At 39.2% G+C, this 16,230-nt stretch overlaps 1 protein-coding gene across 3 annotated transcripts in view; it reads left to right on the forward strand.

Moving 5' to 3' along the window:
• Window positions 1-16,230, forward strand: part of tbc1d22a (TBC1 domain family, member 22a) — a 161,139-nt gene that overhangs the window by 108,542 nt on the left and 36,367 nt on the right. For all 3 annotated transcript variants that reach the window (XM_088072619.1, XM_042511041.2, XM_042511040.2), the window contains one exon: window positions 284-411. In XM_088072619.1, coding sequence (XP_087928745.1) covers window positions 284-411 — 128 coding nt within the window. The remainder of the gene's footprint in view (window positions 1-283; window positions 412-16,230) is intronic.

Below are 16,230 nucleotides of genomic sequence, written 5' to 3' on the forward strand. Positions count from 1 at the left end.
AAACATGTAATAATGATCATTCTTGATATAGTTTTCCCCTTTACATCTTTTTTCAGTAAAAAAAAAAATCAAAATCTACAAATTTCTTGCTGTTTGTGGAACACTTATTACCAAGTTGCTCATTGCTTTTCCTCCCCCATGTTTTTGAAAGAACTCGCACCAGTTTGCTCAGGGTTCACAGGTTAAATACTTATAAAAGGCATCTGAAAGCAACACAAGAAAAGTGATGTCGCTCCAGGTTTCAAAGAGTTAAAAGAAAATGTGTTGATTATTATTTTGACAGAGTCTGTGCACCGCCACATGCAGCAGTACGAGGTGGAGTACCTGCAGTTTGCCTTCCGCTGGATGAACAACCTCCTGATGCGGGAGCTGCCACTACGCTGCACGATCCGACTGTGGGACACCTACCAGGTACAAACACTCACACACACTCAGCAAAAGCTACTGTTAGTGTGCTTTTTGTTATCTGTCCTTTTCTATCCCTCTTGCTCTGCATGGGATCTCACAAACGGGGGATATTCTCTGATAATGACATCTATGATTGCCTTTAGAAGTGGTTTCCTTTGTAATTCCTACCATTATATCATAGCCAGCCCAAGCGGCATGATGGCGCATAAAACATTTTTTTTTATTTTTAAAGAGGTATTCAATCATGACAGCTTTCTCTGTCTTAATTATACAGATCTTATAATACAGCCTAACTATGCTGCTTGGCCTCATCACACAGCCACGCTACTGACAAATGTACACTTTAGTTGTTAGTTTAAGGGGATGAGTTGATGTTCAGAAAATGAAAAAAAATATGCGAAAAAGATTTTTTGGGCGAGGGATTGTAAAGGATTAGTTGATTCAGTAATGAAACAAAGATGTCAGTGGCCGCTGTCATGCGTGAAACAAAAGTTTTTGCTATTTAACTTGTGCTTTAATTTTATGGCTGCCCTGTTCTTTTGTGTGAGTGTGTGTAAAAGTAAAGCCTATTACTGTGTTGACCCAGATGTGTAAATGTGAGAGAGCAGGATCTTAATCCCATTCAAACACATTTGGACCCGCTTATTCGGCTGCCCCTTTACATTGACACACAGCTTAATAGGCGGCAACTACAGATACATCAGATTGTTAACCTCAGTTGACGTTGTCAATAACACCTAATGTCTGCTATTGATTCAGGGTGTGTGTGTATATGCTGGAACGTGTGCGGATAGTCCCAGGCTTGAGCTGAGTACATATGAGGGATTTCCCAGCTGATGCAGAGGTTGAAAGTGTAAGACATGCGATCAGTGTTTGATTAGAGGAGGAGAGAAGGAGCGTGAAGATAAATGAAGAGTTGAGGTGGAGTTCAAAACGAGCTTCTCCACCGGAGGCACTCCCCACTGTGGAGGTTGGTTGCACAAACATATGTATGTATCTTTTCCGCTGTCATTTGCGCCACAGTGTTTGCAGCTGTCTGCCCCTGTTGTTCTCTCTGCTGCTTTTTCTCAGCATCTTCATCACCAATCAGTCTAATTTTTTTCAGATTTTTCACGTCATGTTCAAATGCGTATAAAACGCAGGTGTTCCTTGTCACATTTACCTGTTCGTTTGCTAAAACCTCACATTTGCTGAGTGTAAGTGACTCAAAAGTCTGTCATTCTCGCAGCTCTCAAATCGCTGTGAGCCAAATCAGAACAAATATCAATAACGCTCATCTTGAGTGATCCAATCACAAGCAGACACTCTGTTTATACCTGGCATAAGAATGCGTCTCCATATGAGTCCTGAGTGACCACTTGTCATTTGAACTCCAAATCTTACTTCCCTGCTGTATATGCAAACACACACATACATCATTTCTGTTTGAAAAGATAAGGGATGCATTATAATATCGCAACATCATCATGATATTGGCTTTAAAATGAAATATCAGAATTTGCCAACATGCTGATTTCTGCAGATATGACAAAATGATTTTTTTCCCTTCTAATCGACAAAGTGAACATTTACAAAACATCAAGCCAAAGTTGATGTTTTTTTTCCTCTTATTTTTCACAATTGAATGAATATTACGTAAATTAAAAAGCATTGTATTTTATGTCTCCATCATGCCTGTGGGCAATCATGATAAACGTATGCATAATACGAAGTTAATTCAGAAGTTAATTGAAGTTAATAAGTCCAAATAATGTAATATGGTTGTTAGTGCCTGTATATGTGTAGCACCTGTATGGCATGTTTGGTTGCAGTTACGGGGAAGAGGAGTCAGAAGATGGGCGAGGGGAAGGAAATTTAAACCGTTAAAAGACAGAGGAGTAAAATGGGGATAGAAAGTGAAAGGGGTGTCAGCATCAAATAAAAATAGACAGGAACAAGACGGGAGTGAGGAAAAAGTGGAAAGACTTAAAAAATTGAAATGGGGCGCATTGCCGTTTACAGCTGAAGTGCTTAGTCCACAGCCTTCAACAAACCATAGCTTGGATGAATAAACACCAAATGAATCTTGTCTAAATCTTTCTGAACTCTAAGTGACTGAACTTTGGGCAGCGTGAGATAGATTGCAACTGACAGTTAAAAGCCACGTAACGGCGAGGATGGTATTTTTCTTTTCTTGCCTCACTTGAATTAAAACACCACGGCCATTTCTGTGTCAGATTCAGTTTGTCTCCCGAACACTGGGATGCTGATAGAAGTCCATCTGTGGCTTGTAAAATCCATTTTCCTAATTGTATCTAACATTTTACTGTACTGCAAGCTCAGGGTGGCGCAGATTGGCATGTAGATATCGTTCCGTACTGATGTTAAATAAATGAAAAATACCACTTTTTCATCATCTTCTGAAACTTTGAGTACTTGCGCTTTTATTTTAGCATATTTTCTAAATTTTAAATTATCATTGCTTCTAAATATTCATATTACTGCAGTCCTACTGATGGTAATTGATCCCTGCTATCCGGGGTTGCAGTGACATAGCAGTTTGAAGATATATCGTCAAATGGAGGTTGACGGTTATCATGCTGTGTACATGTATGGTTTTGAAAAAAATGAGAATCTTTCCTGCGCAAGCATATCCCCCCCCCCCCACCCCACACTGCCTTTTCACACATACTTCCAATAATAAAAAGCTCTTAATAATAATAATAATAATAACATCAGTAATAAAATTACTACTGCTGCTACTGCTACTAATATTACTGCTAATAATAACAACAATAGTTCAACTAAAAGAAAATCTCTCCTCATTCCTTTAAGGCTAAGTGTAAATGCAAATTTCTCCACTGTATCTTATCTTTTCTTAATGCATCGCATCGCATCGCATCGTATGGTATCGTATCTCGTCTCGTCTTGTCTCGTCTCGTCTTAATGATATTTCTACTACTGCTACTACTACTACTACTGCTACTACTACTACTAATAACGATAATAATACTAATAATAACAATTATTGCGTAATACCATAAACCATGAAACTGCGAAAATGTGATTTTTTAATTTTTGACAGTCTGACGGCTATCACACTGTATAAATCTCATACCGTTGCAACTCTACTGCCAGCAAAGATTCTCTTTCTCTGTCCACTAAGACATAAATCTGCTGGGTCAGCTACAGTGTAGTACTCATGAAACAGAAAAAAAATACAGTCCTGAATGCTCTAATTCCTCCAGTTTATGGGCACTCTCTCCACTTACATGACTTATGTGGACACTGGTGATTAGGAAGCCAAAGAATCAGCATTTATCTCAGAGAGAACACTTTGGTTGACCCGACAGCAGCATGCTCTATGTTCTCATGAACCCACTTCCTGGTCAGCCATCCCTTATGATTAGGCATTTTCCTCTAGTGCAAGACTGATGCTAAATCGTTGCAGCAAACTCCAGTGCTCTCCCATTTAGGATTTTTTTTTTTTTTGTGGTGCATTTTCGACTGAACCCCAGCCAGCTGGCAAGAGAGACAGACATATCTAGAGGTGTAGATAGGAACATCTTGCAGGTGCACTTGAGTGTGGATTGAAAGTGCTTTTGTTTTTCTGTAGTTTGATTGATGGACACAGGTTGTGAGGGAGGACAGAGGTGAGTGATGGACATGTGAGGAATGTTTTGTATATATTCTAGGAATTCCACTGGAACCAGAGTGACCATTACACTACTCTGGATTATCCCAGATAAAGTGAATCACACTTAATTAAACACGACCCCGAGGTCATTAAGCAATACAGTTCTACCAGCCTGTGCCTTACTGTAGCCAGCCCTGCTGTATAATGGACCCTATTACAGGTGAAGTCTGCATGGTGTCCATAGTAACAAGCAGTTATTTTTCATCATGCATCAACAGCAAAAAACTCAGTGACAGATCCAATCATCATCCCACTGAAAGAAGGAAAGAATAAAGGGAAATGGCAGAAGAAAGAAAAAAAACAACCCAATGAGCAAACTACAGACAGAGAGACACACTAACGAAGGAACCGGAGAGCACTGCTTTCTAAACGGATTTACAGCCACATAAAAATAGCACCTTGTCCTGACATTTAGTTACAATTCATGTGCCTGATCATAATTTACACCCTGACTGCAGAACAGTGTGGCCACTGATGGCTGAATTAAAGCCTCAGTTTAAGTTGTTTCCATTATTTCCATTCCACAGTGCATTTAAAACCTGTGCAAATTGGCCTTGATTATCTCAAAAGCATAGGAAGAAGGCTATAAAAATTAAGCAACTGCCAAAAAGTAGTAGGCAATATGTTAAAAAAAAACTGTACAAGAAAATTAGTGCTTAAGAAAAATGTAGCATCATTTAATTGTATAATTTTAGAACTAGAAATATACTGTTCTGGACATTTTTCCATAGCTTTTTTAATATATTTTCTTTAATGTAATTTTAATTATTCTATATATTTTATGTTATTTATTGCATTTTTTTACCTCATGTTTTCTAAAGAAATCAAACCAATTTTTTTAAGATCCAAAGGCTTAAATACTTCTGCAAGAAATCTGAGCACAGCGCAAGAAAAGTGATGTCAAATTAGATTTCAAAGAGTTAATCAGAGCTATCTGACACATGCCCCAAACACTTTTTTATTTTTGTGACGCACTTGTGCTTTGTAAATAAAGTTTATTATATCTGACAGTTCTGCAAAACCACAGGTTACATTTAATGCAATTAAATGTTACATTTCTTAGGTCAACAGCACAGATTACACTCATATGTACACCTCAAGTCTGGAAACAAAACAAGGAATGAATGATTAAACGGTGTTGTTGCTTTGTTATGACCAAACTACAGCCCAAGTGCATGTTGTACTTGTAATCCATCCTCTTAATATTTGATGTTTTACAACATCATTTGGATCGTGTCTGCCCCCCACACACCTTTTCATTCAACACACAAACACGCACACAAACTTACTTTGGCAGATTTTGTCACAGTCCCTCCTTGGTTGTATTCTGCTCTCTTCTATTGTCCTTTTACATGTTTCTTGTTCTTCCACAGTCCTCCGAGGTCCTCTTTCTTCTCAAGTCATTCTAAATTTACTCCTCTATCATATCTTTTCCTACATGTCCCCGCTGCTCATTCTTTTCCATTGTATGTCCACATACAAGACATTTTTGAAAGACCAGTTAACCAGTTAAATTGATGCAATTCTGCATCCTTTTGAGTACGTCAGGACTCTCCGAAACTTTAGATCGAGGGACAATGCTTGTGAATTACAAGAGCTTGCTTTTTTTTAGTGCTCAAGGATTCATAAATTGTCCTTGTTTAGATTGCTTTTGGTAAAACATGCTACTAAAAGCTTTGTAAGCGTGTATTCCTTTCCCTTGTTGCTATGTTTTCCTGTTTCTTTGAGCCCTTGTCATGCTTTCTCGACCTTACCTCTGAGGCAAGAATGTTGCTTTGTTTGGTAGGTGATTTAGTTGTCGAATCAGCCCCCTTTCAACACGACAAAATATGCGTTATGCATCAGTGTCTAACAAACTGGATTTTCCCCAAACTAGATTAATGCAGCTTTTTGACAAATGTCCTTAACGCAAGTCTATGAGTCATAACAAAATGGAATGATGTAGGCCTTGTCGGGACAAGCAATGTAGAGTCACAAATGCAGATAATAAAGAGAAAGACCTTGCCCTTTGCCACTGAGTGTGTGTGTGTGTGTGTGTGTGTGTGTATGTGTGTGTGTGTGTATGTTCCAGGGGAGATTTTAACCTGAGTGTTGTAATGTCTCCGCTGTGGTCTTCTCTCTGCAGTGTGGCCATCTGTTCAGTAGCCCGATCCAACACAAGACAGGCTTCCTCCGTCTTTCGCTCTGTCTCTTTCATCTTCTCTTTCTGTCTCTCTGTCTGCTGTCTCCTCTCCATATTTGTCTTTTTTGTTTCTCTCTTTATTTGTTTGTCTGTTTTACCCTCAGTCTGATTCTCCTTTTTCTCTATTTGTCACTATTGATCTCAAGAAGAGAGAGTGAAAAACACGAATGATGTAGAGCGAAACAGCAAGACACAGATACACACACACTCACACCTCCTCCTCGGCACAAACACACACACACACAGACGGACAGACAGACAGGGACCAAATTATCCCTGTTGCGTGGAGCATGAAATTAGCAAGTAGCTCAGTGTGGCAGCATTAGCATGGCTGTTAAAAGGATACTGTGACATTTTCAGGCTCTGAAATATGGTCCTTTTCCATATGGACGGTTGGATTTACCAAGCAGGGAGCTGTTTACCGTTGTTAGTGGCCGTGTTAAAAACCATTGTGAAAGATGTGATCAAATGTGTCGATTCCTGGTGGAAAGATTTGGTAATTTACTGCAACAACAGTCAGAAGATTAGCCTCGACTGAGATTAAAGAGCGCAAATTAATTGAATCAAATACGTCAAATACATGTCTGTTGCTGTGATGTTTGTTCTAATATACCTCTCACCTCAATCAGTGGTGGAAAGTTACTAAGCACATCTACTAAAGTACTGTACGATTTTTAGGTACTGAGTATTTCCATTTTATTTCTAATACATTTCCTAGTCAGATATCGTATCGTTTGTTGCTCCAACCTTTCAGAATGATGTGATTTTAACTGAATATATTTGGGTTTTGGACTGTAGGTCAGACAAAATGAGCAATTTGAAGACAGAAATAGAAAAAGTGATTGGTGTTTTTCCGCATTTTTTTATGTTTTACAGAAGAAATGCTGATTAATTGACAAAATAGTTAGTATAAGATGACTGCAGGTACAGAATTACTAATAAAATGTCTTAGAAATATTCAGTTGTATTAAATTCAGATTGGATGGGGCTAAACTGTGTTTTAATATTACATATTAAATAATTTGTTACAATAAAGTCCAATTATAAAACACAAATTTGTACATTAGAAATTTACTTTTTTCCCCTTTCATTCCCCATTAATCATCTCATGACCCCTTAGATTTATCTTGTGACACATTTCCTGCAGAGTAAGCATTTTTACTTTTGGTACTTAAAGTAGATATATACTTTAAGTAAATGATCTGAGTACTTCTTTCACCACTGACATACATATACAATATATATATACATTCTCATCCAGCCTCAGTCTAATGTTGTATAACTGTCGTTTTCTTTTTATTAAGCTCACCTTTTCTTTTGTTAAACTGTATTTTTCTTCTTGTCTTTTACTGTTTGTGACTGTGCCCTTACAAAATGAGTATTAGCAAGTGGCTGACTCCAGCAATTTATCTTTCATATTTTAATGTGAAAATGCAGCTCTCAAATAAAGTAAAAGGCAGTAGAAGAAATTGAATTAGATCAAAAGATTCTGCTGTAGGATATTAATAAAAGATTATGTCCCTGCCAAGGCAGCTATTAAAATATTTGTATTTGTACCTCTCCAGAATTTGCATGTCTGTTTATGCGAGATTTTCTTGGAACCTTCAGGGCTCAGGTTTACCTGCTAAAGTGAGCATACTTGCTGTGTGAGACAACGCTCCTGGGTGCATTTTACATTTCACTGCTCCTAAATACAACCTCCAACGTATTTGAGAATCATGTGCATGTGTAACCCACTACCACAAAAAAACAAGCAATGAAATTTTGCATGGATTTGAACATCCACCAAACAGATTCATTGCAGTGTTGGTGTCATAGGGAGGAATGATAGAAAAGAAATGCTCCAATTGAGACTGAATTTCTTTGGCAGCGAACTTAAATGAAACAACAAGTCCGTTTGACCAGCTGAGTGTGGCAAAACCAGTGTCGGGCAGTAGAGACATGACTACTAGAAGTTAACTACATTTATCAGTAGCTTGGAGGCAAAGTCACTAATTTCTGAGTTAAATAACTTGTGTCAACATAATCTGTCAAAAGTCTTTAAATTGCAAAGATGTAGAAAGTAGGATTTTATGATTTTTTTTTACTGACATAGCATTTTAGAATCTCAAAAATAATTTTGATGGATGCACCGTCTTTCAGAGCTAAATCAAATAAAAGATTGCTAATTGATATACATTCGAAATGTTTATAAAATTAATGCTCAAACTGGTTTACATAAACAGTTTTTAGTATTGTTTTCTCATCTTTGCTGAGAAAGAGTTTTGTGAGAATAGAATTAAAGGCAGATAAAATCTTCATAAAACTAAGAGAAATAACCTTTCTGAATGCAGTGCTTCAGACCTTCATATTTTTTACCAGACGATACAAGGGTTACATGCACTCTTGATTATGAAAAAAAACAAAATACCTACTGAATAAGAGCGAGATTGTGTGACCACCCCAGAGGGACGTGGCCCTCCTCACTTGCCCCTGCCTCTCTGTCTCCTGTCTGTAGTAACCCTTGGCCTCGCGGTCACTCCAAACAATGAGCGATCCTCGACCAACAGGACCCTGATTGTACACACACACACACACACACACACACACACACACACACACACACACACACACACACACACACACCGAATGTTCCTGTCTTCCATAAATGCACACACTGGCACATAAAAATCCCCTCTCTGTGTCCCTCCGTCACACTCCCGCTGACATTAGCAATAATATGTCTTTCCGTTTCTATTTTATTGTCTGTCTGTGACTCAATCTCAGCATGAAACCAACATAAAAAGGTAGCATTTATCACAGAGTTAATGTACTGAGTTGCTAATGTTTCTAATTTTCTTCCTTACTGTATGTTTTCCCTCGCATGCATCTTCATTTTCAAATGTATTCTCACTCAGCCCACACATTGACATTGTGGTCACCTGTGAACTGCTTTCTTTCAACTGCAGCACACACATAAACATAGTTAGGTTGCACACTTACAGCTGGGATGGAAAATGAGCTAAATCCATGGTCAGGTGGGAATTCTGATCTTATTATTTTATGTTGCTTTTCTCTGTCATTGATTAACCTCAGCGCCTGGCAGTTTAAAATGTAGCCTAAAGCAAGTCACCGCATAACAGAGAAGCACACAGGGACAGAAACTATGCTGGTGTTAATTTTGAATGTATTTAGAGCCATTCGTCTTATTTCCCACAGTCATGGAAAACCTGGAAAAGTCATCGAATTTCACAATTACATTTTCCAGGCCTGGAAAAGTCATAAAACTAATAAAAATCATTGAAAGTTTTGGAAAAATAATAGAAATGTGTAGTGTGTGACACATTCTCTGTGGCTGACGACATTATGTAGCTTTAAATTGCAGCGGCACGTGACCGTTTTTTTTTTTTTTTGTTTTTATTCGTACACTATGAAAGTTCTCTCCCTTCATGTCTGCCCACAAGGCATGTCATTTCTTAGATTTTTAAAGGGCATACTTTATTTAAACAAAAGATGCCAAAATGACACTGTTTATCAGCCTCAAACGGTAAAACCAGAAATTATTGTTGGATTTTCAGATTTCTTGCACACATCACAAGACACTGAAATGTTCTGAGTTTGAATCTTGAGGGGCAAGAAAAAAAAATATTTTGGGTCCTTGAAAAGTCATGAAAAAGTTTCGAAATTTTGTCCATGAAAATATGTGGGAACCCTGTATATAAACGTTTTACGTGGATTTCATGATAACTGTCCTTCTGCCATGCCCTTTTTTTCTCCTCTGATAGATCTTACACTGCATTTTACAATTGAAAAAGTCCCTTGTTTGCCTTTGTCGTCAGACACACACACACACACACACACACACACACACACACCCTGCACACTGCCGCAACCATTTGGGATGAATTGCGAGTAGACATGCTTGTACAGCTTGCAGCAGTTAATGTCAGCTATTGCCAATCACTACCAATGTCTTGTTCATATAATGTGAACGGTGCTTAAAAATTACCATTCGGGTGCCGGTGCTTCATCATATCTTATCAGTGTAATTGTTACATCAGTTTGAATCTGCTCGTTTATCATTTTGCATCACTCCCCATCTCTGTCACCTTTTCACCTTGTCTGGAGTCAGTTCGTCAGGGTATCGAGTTAGTCCCACGTCAGGCTGCTTTGTTTTGAAAGGATGAGTCTCGTTAGACAGCCAACGCAGCAGTTTAAAGACTCTGTGACATTGTAATACTCCTTCTCCCTCTCCCTCTGCATTCCCTTTTCCTCCTCCACTCACCTTAAGCCTCCGACACTCTCCCTACTCTCATGCACTCCCCCTTACCTTGTACCCCTATCCCTGTTGACTCCTCTTCCCTGTACCCCCATCACCCTTTCTCTCCCACTGCTCCTTTCCACTTCCCAACTTCCCCCACTTTCTCTCTACTTCAATCAGGAGCACTTGTCAGTCAGAGTCTTGTGTGTCTCAAGCAATATGGCTGCCCCGACACAAGTGGGGGTGGAGGACCAAGAATAACAATGAAGGCGGAGGAGAGGGAGAGACAAGTTTGACGGAGTTACCTTGACTCTTATGACAAACTTTATTTTGCAAATCATAAAGATGCCAAAGCCTTGAGCTGAAGCAGCAGCCGTAGTGGATGGATAGAGCAGGAGAAAGTGTAAGAGAGAGAAATTACTTCACTATTCATCCCTCATCATTAGTCTGTTGATCATTTTTTCTACACCAAGTTTGCTTTTGTATACATACACTTATTTACTTTCTTGCCAAGATGAGCTTTTGCCTTCATACTCTGACAGATTTGACAACAACTCAGATGGTTGTCATAATGGAGAACATTATGAACATTAAAAAGTGTTGCGCTTGGTGAATTTCTGTCATGTGTGACTGCAGTTGAAGCATTATGTCAATGTGATGGCGCTATCGTAATCAGCACAGTGCAACAGAGAAGGCTCTGCCAAAAATACCAAAGAGGAAGAAAAGAGCCGCCTGTTTTGGAGCGAACGAAAAAACAAAGTAAAATAATCAAAATGAAATTTGTAAAAAAGGATCGTCTGTCTTATAAAAGTGCCTTGTAAAAGTGTGAGAGGGGATTACTTAAAATACAGCTATTGTTTAAAAATTATTTTTCAAATGCTTCAAAGATACCGCCAGCAGAATCGAATTGTTTTGCAAGATATTCAGTATATCTGTATTTGTGGTCATATGGCTTAACCATGACATGGTATGCTGCTGTAACTATTATTAATGGAACTACTGCAGAAAATAACATTTAATACACTTGAATTGACTAACCTTGTGTACTGTTGTTCCTCCTGGCTCCCTTACAGTCAAGATGGCAACAAAGATAACTTTAGTGGATCACTACATATTGTTTATGGAATTAATCTGCAGATGCTCCTGTTTTTTTTAGCATAGCCAATTTCCTGATGTACCGGCAGGTTAAGAGGAGTCAGCAGTCAAAATGTGTATAAAGTTGTCAATAAAACAGGTTTTTCAACAACTGTGAATCACTGCAACCACAAGAAGTCCTTGAGCAAACAGTCATAAATATGTACACAGAATATTAGGCTGATTGGTTCAGTAGTTTGCAAGGTTAGCTGCGGATGGTACACACACTCACAAACACACTCACACACGTACAATCCCCTTCAGGCTTATGCCTAGTGGAGATAATGAAACTTTAAAAAAAAATAACAGCAAATTGTCACATTTAAGAAGTTCTGACCACAAAATGTTTGGTATTTGGAATGACTTAGACTAATCAATAATCAAAATGTGTTTTAATTTTCTGTCAGTTGATTAGCCAACTGGCTGCTTTAGCACTAAAAGGCTTTAAATGTCATTTTTGATCAGTGCATGTCAGGTCTTCGCAGTGTAGTCTGTCAAGCACAGACCAATTCTTCAAAGATGTTTTGCTTTTCAAGTGACTTTGCAATAAAGCAGCATTACTGTGTGTGCTCTGACTGCAGATGCAGCTGCACCACAGAATTTGCACTATAAAAGCTTACACATACAAGTGATTGAGTTGTACTAAAACAAAGTGAGCATTTTGTTCTTTTTAGCGTTTTCTTCTTTCTGCTGCCAGACGCACATCAAAGTGAGCAACAAACAGAGCCATACACGCTGTCATTAGTTAGGCTGCAGCCAATGGAGGCAATAGATTTCAAATTAATGGTGGAGCGCCATGGAAATGATTGGTGACAAATCAAAAATATCAAGATAACTGGTGAACAGAAATTGTTTTTGATAAGGATAAATCACTTTTTAATTTGTGTAATATTCCTCGCAGTCATATTAATGAGAAATAGAGCAGAAGGTGGGTGACAGACATTGGTTGAATGAGACTGAAGGAGGAGAGAGTCTGTGAGAGCAGAGGATAGATGGAAAGGGGATTGAAAAAGAGAGGAGGCAGACAGAGAGGCTGGGTTCCAGAGTTTCACAGTCCCTAAGAGTTCATTGGTGCCCTCAACCATGAACTCAGACACACACACTCCCTCACACTCACAGAAGAAAGGAAATTAAAACTGTGCGAATCTTTTGGGGCTGATAAACAGTGTGCTCCCGTATGCCACTCGTATACTAACTCTTCTGTGTTTGCGTGTGTGTATGTGAGAGTATATGTTTGCTTGCTTCTGTTGTTTGGATTGGAGATGCAAGGTTAGACCAACAAGCCAATCACCTGCCAGTTTACAACTCACATCACGCTACGCTTCGCTGTTCACAAACATCCCTCTTTTTTTCTCTCCCACACTCTCTTTCTATTACTCACTTTTTCAATTCCCCCCTTTCTCTCACTCTCTTTTTCTCACATGCACACATGCACGCACGCACGCGCACACACACACACACACACACACACACACACACACACACACACACACACGCACACACACACACACACACACACACTCTCTCAGTTGGGAAATTCTGAAATTGGTTTAACTAAGTGGGAGGTAAAGTAAGAGGAAACCCAAACAACAGGAGACACACACAAAGGTGTAGGGAGGATCAGTCTGTCTCGGAAGACCAAACACAAGTGGGGCAACAATGCAGTAAAGAAGGAAAGCTGAAATCTGATATATTTTTAGACAAATTGTTATGCCTGTGTGCTGATGACAGCCGTGGCTGAAGGTATTATGTTTTCAGGTTGTCTGACCATCCATCCCGCCTCTGTGAACGTGATATGTAATGCCTGAAGGGGGGGGATTTCATTAAATATGGCACGAATGTCCAGTTGGTTCAAGTATAATCTAATTAGATTCTGGTGGACAAAGGTCAAAGGTCACTGTGACTTCACAAGACACGTTTTTGGCCATATCAAAAAGTCAAAGGTCATTGTGACTTTGCGAAACTCTCATTCTTGTTAGAGTGATATCTCAAGAAGGCCTTCACGGAATCGCCTCAAATCTGGCACGAACATCCACTAGGACTCAAGGATGAACTGGTTAGAATTTGGTTGGTAAAGGTCACTGTGGCCTCACTAGACAAGATTATCTTTTTGGGCTTTTATTGCCTTTAATTGACAGGACAGTGTGAGCGTGAAAGGGGGAGAGAGAGAGGGGGAGACATATAGCAAAGGGCCGAGGCTGGAATCGAACCCCGGCCGCTGCGGCAAGGACACAGCCTCTGTACATGGGGCGTCGCTCTATCCACTGAGCCCCCAGGTGCCCCAAGACACGACATTTGGCCATTATGCAAGGATTCATCCAATAATTTTGACAAAATTTCACACAAATGTCTAATAGGATAAAATGATGAAGTGATTTACATTTAAAAGGTCAAAGGTCAACCTCACTGTGACATTGTTATGTTCCACAAAAACACTTACCCATCATAATCCAGGAACAGAAGGTGACGTGCTCAGTCAGATACTGATTGTTGACACTAATCTTGGGCGCACACCATTAAACCTGTTGATTATCTGCCGTAATTGTGGCCCTTCCTGTACAAGCAACATCTGTTCCACGTCTGTCCATCCTGGGAGAGGGATCCCGCCTCTGTTGCTCTTCCTGAGGTTTCTCTCATTTTGCCCCATTAATTGGAATTGTTCCTCATCCGAGTTTAGGGTAAAAAAACAGAGGATACTGTGTGCTGTACTGATTGTCCCTTAAGGCAAATTTTTATTTTTGTTAGAGCGTATATGAATAAAAATTATTTTAAAATGAATGGTTTTAGCATTCTTGGTTAGCGTTCTTGTTTTGCTTTTTGTTGTTTTTGAATGTGAACCCTGGCGCGCCCACTAGCTTATCTGGTAGAGCAGGCACCCCATGTACAAAGGCTATGTCCTCTCTGCAGTGGTCGTTGGTTCGAGTTCAACTCAGGCTTTTGTTGCTGCATGTCTTCCCCTATGTCTCCCCCTTTGCACTCAAAAGACTGTCCTTTCCAATATAGCTGAAAAGCCCCCCCCCCAAAAAAGTTTTGGTAAACCCACTAAAGATAGAGATAGACTCCTTTCCCATTTCCACTATACCAGAGCGGTGTACACGCAGTAGACTAGTGCATCACAATTAGCATCATGAACTTGCCTGAAAACTGCTTATTAAACAGTAGAAAGCAGCATGGAGGCAAGTGAAAATGTTACAGTGGTTAACTCTTTTTTTTTTAAAAAATGGTAACTTATTCAGTCTTTCTTTAAAACTTGGTGCAACAATATTTGAAACAGATAAGGGGAAAATGGTTGTGCATTTAACTGAGCTTCATATTTCTATCACTGCGGATTGGAGCCGATCGGAGCTGAAGCTGATAAATCTTCTGACTGCTGCAAAGTATTTTGACTCAGGAATGAATCTCAATCATAACCTTTCCCATTAAATACAAAAGCAAGATGTCAGTTGGTGTTTTTTTTTTGTGTTGTAGAGCAGGACATGCTTTGGTTTGGCTGTAGAAACAAAAAATAAACTCAAATTCCATATATGTGTTCACATCCTTTGCCAATAAAGCTGATTCTAATAGAACATAAAGTTGCAATTATAACAGTAGACAGTACAAATATGAACATTGCCACAATGAAGCTACAAATGGCTACGAGGCATGGATGTCAAATGCAACTGTACTGGTTGGCGGAGGCACACAACTGCAAGGCCTTAATTCTAGTTGTATCACACCATGTCTCTGTTTAAATCTGCCTATCCACTATTATTTCTTCCCTCGTTCCTGGAGGGAAATTCAATTATCACAGCAGAAAGGCAGTTCCTGTTAATTCCTGCAGAGTTATGGCTCACTGTTATACACAAATGAGTATGGTGGTTAAAGAGCAACGCTTGCAGTTGGTTACTCACACAAAGTGGAAATGAGTAATACTACACCCTCTATTTAATTGCAGTCCTGTAAATTAGAAGTAAAATGTGATAAACAAAGCTGAATCACTGGAACACGTCTGTTGCCTTGGGCTCTTTTATGAACACACCTGTGCCAATCTACAGTTTACAAAGCATTATATCGAATTACAGTGTGGGTGAGTCAGTTTTCTAAAATTGTAAATGATCCCTAGGTAGTTAAAGTTTAGGTATTTTAAAGCAGTATTGCCTCTTTACCACCACGTTATCAAAGTAGACACATCAAAGAGCGCACTTGCAAAATAATTCATGGATTCATGGATTCATGCTATTGTTAAGAGTGTCATTTGTGTGTGTTTCTTCCAGTCAGGCATATCTGTGCACGTGCAATAGACACATTCATGAGTGTAATTCCACACTATAATTCCATGAATTTAATGCTATAATAACATACAGTATGTGGGCAACTAAACCCCCAAGACAAGCGCACCAGAATGCATTCAGAAAAGCTCATCCATTAATATTCACTTTTGATATTCCACCTTTAAGGGGGGATATACTCCCTATTCACATGCATTTAAAGGCCTGGGTAATTATCCTCCCTGTGATAGGGCTCTGGAGAAAAAATGAATAGAACAAGGAACACATCTCATCCTTTGTCTTTTCTCCCTCTTTAATTCCCCTGCTCATTGCCGAGTCATAA

Source organism: Plectropomus leopardus, chromosome 22 (genome assembly GCF_026936395.1).
Source record: "Plectropomus leopardus strain MGB_pleo_1.0 chromosome 22, ASM2693639v1, whole genome shotgun sequence".
Classification (NCBI taxonomy): Eukaryota; Metazoa; Chordata; class Actinopteri; order Perciformes; family Serranidae; genus Plectropomus; species Plectropomus leopardus.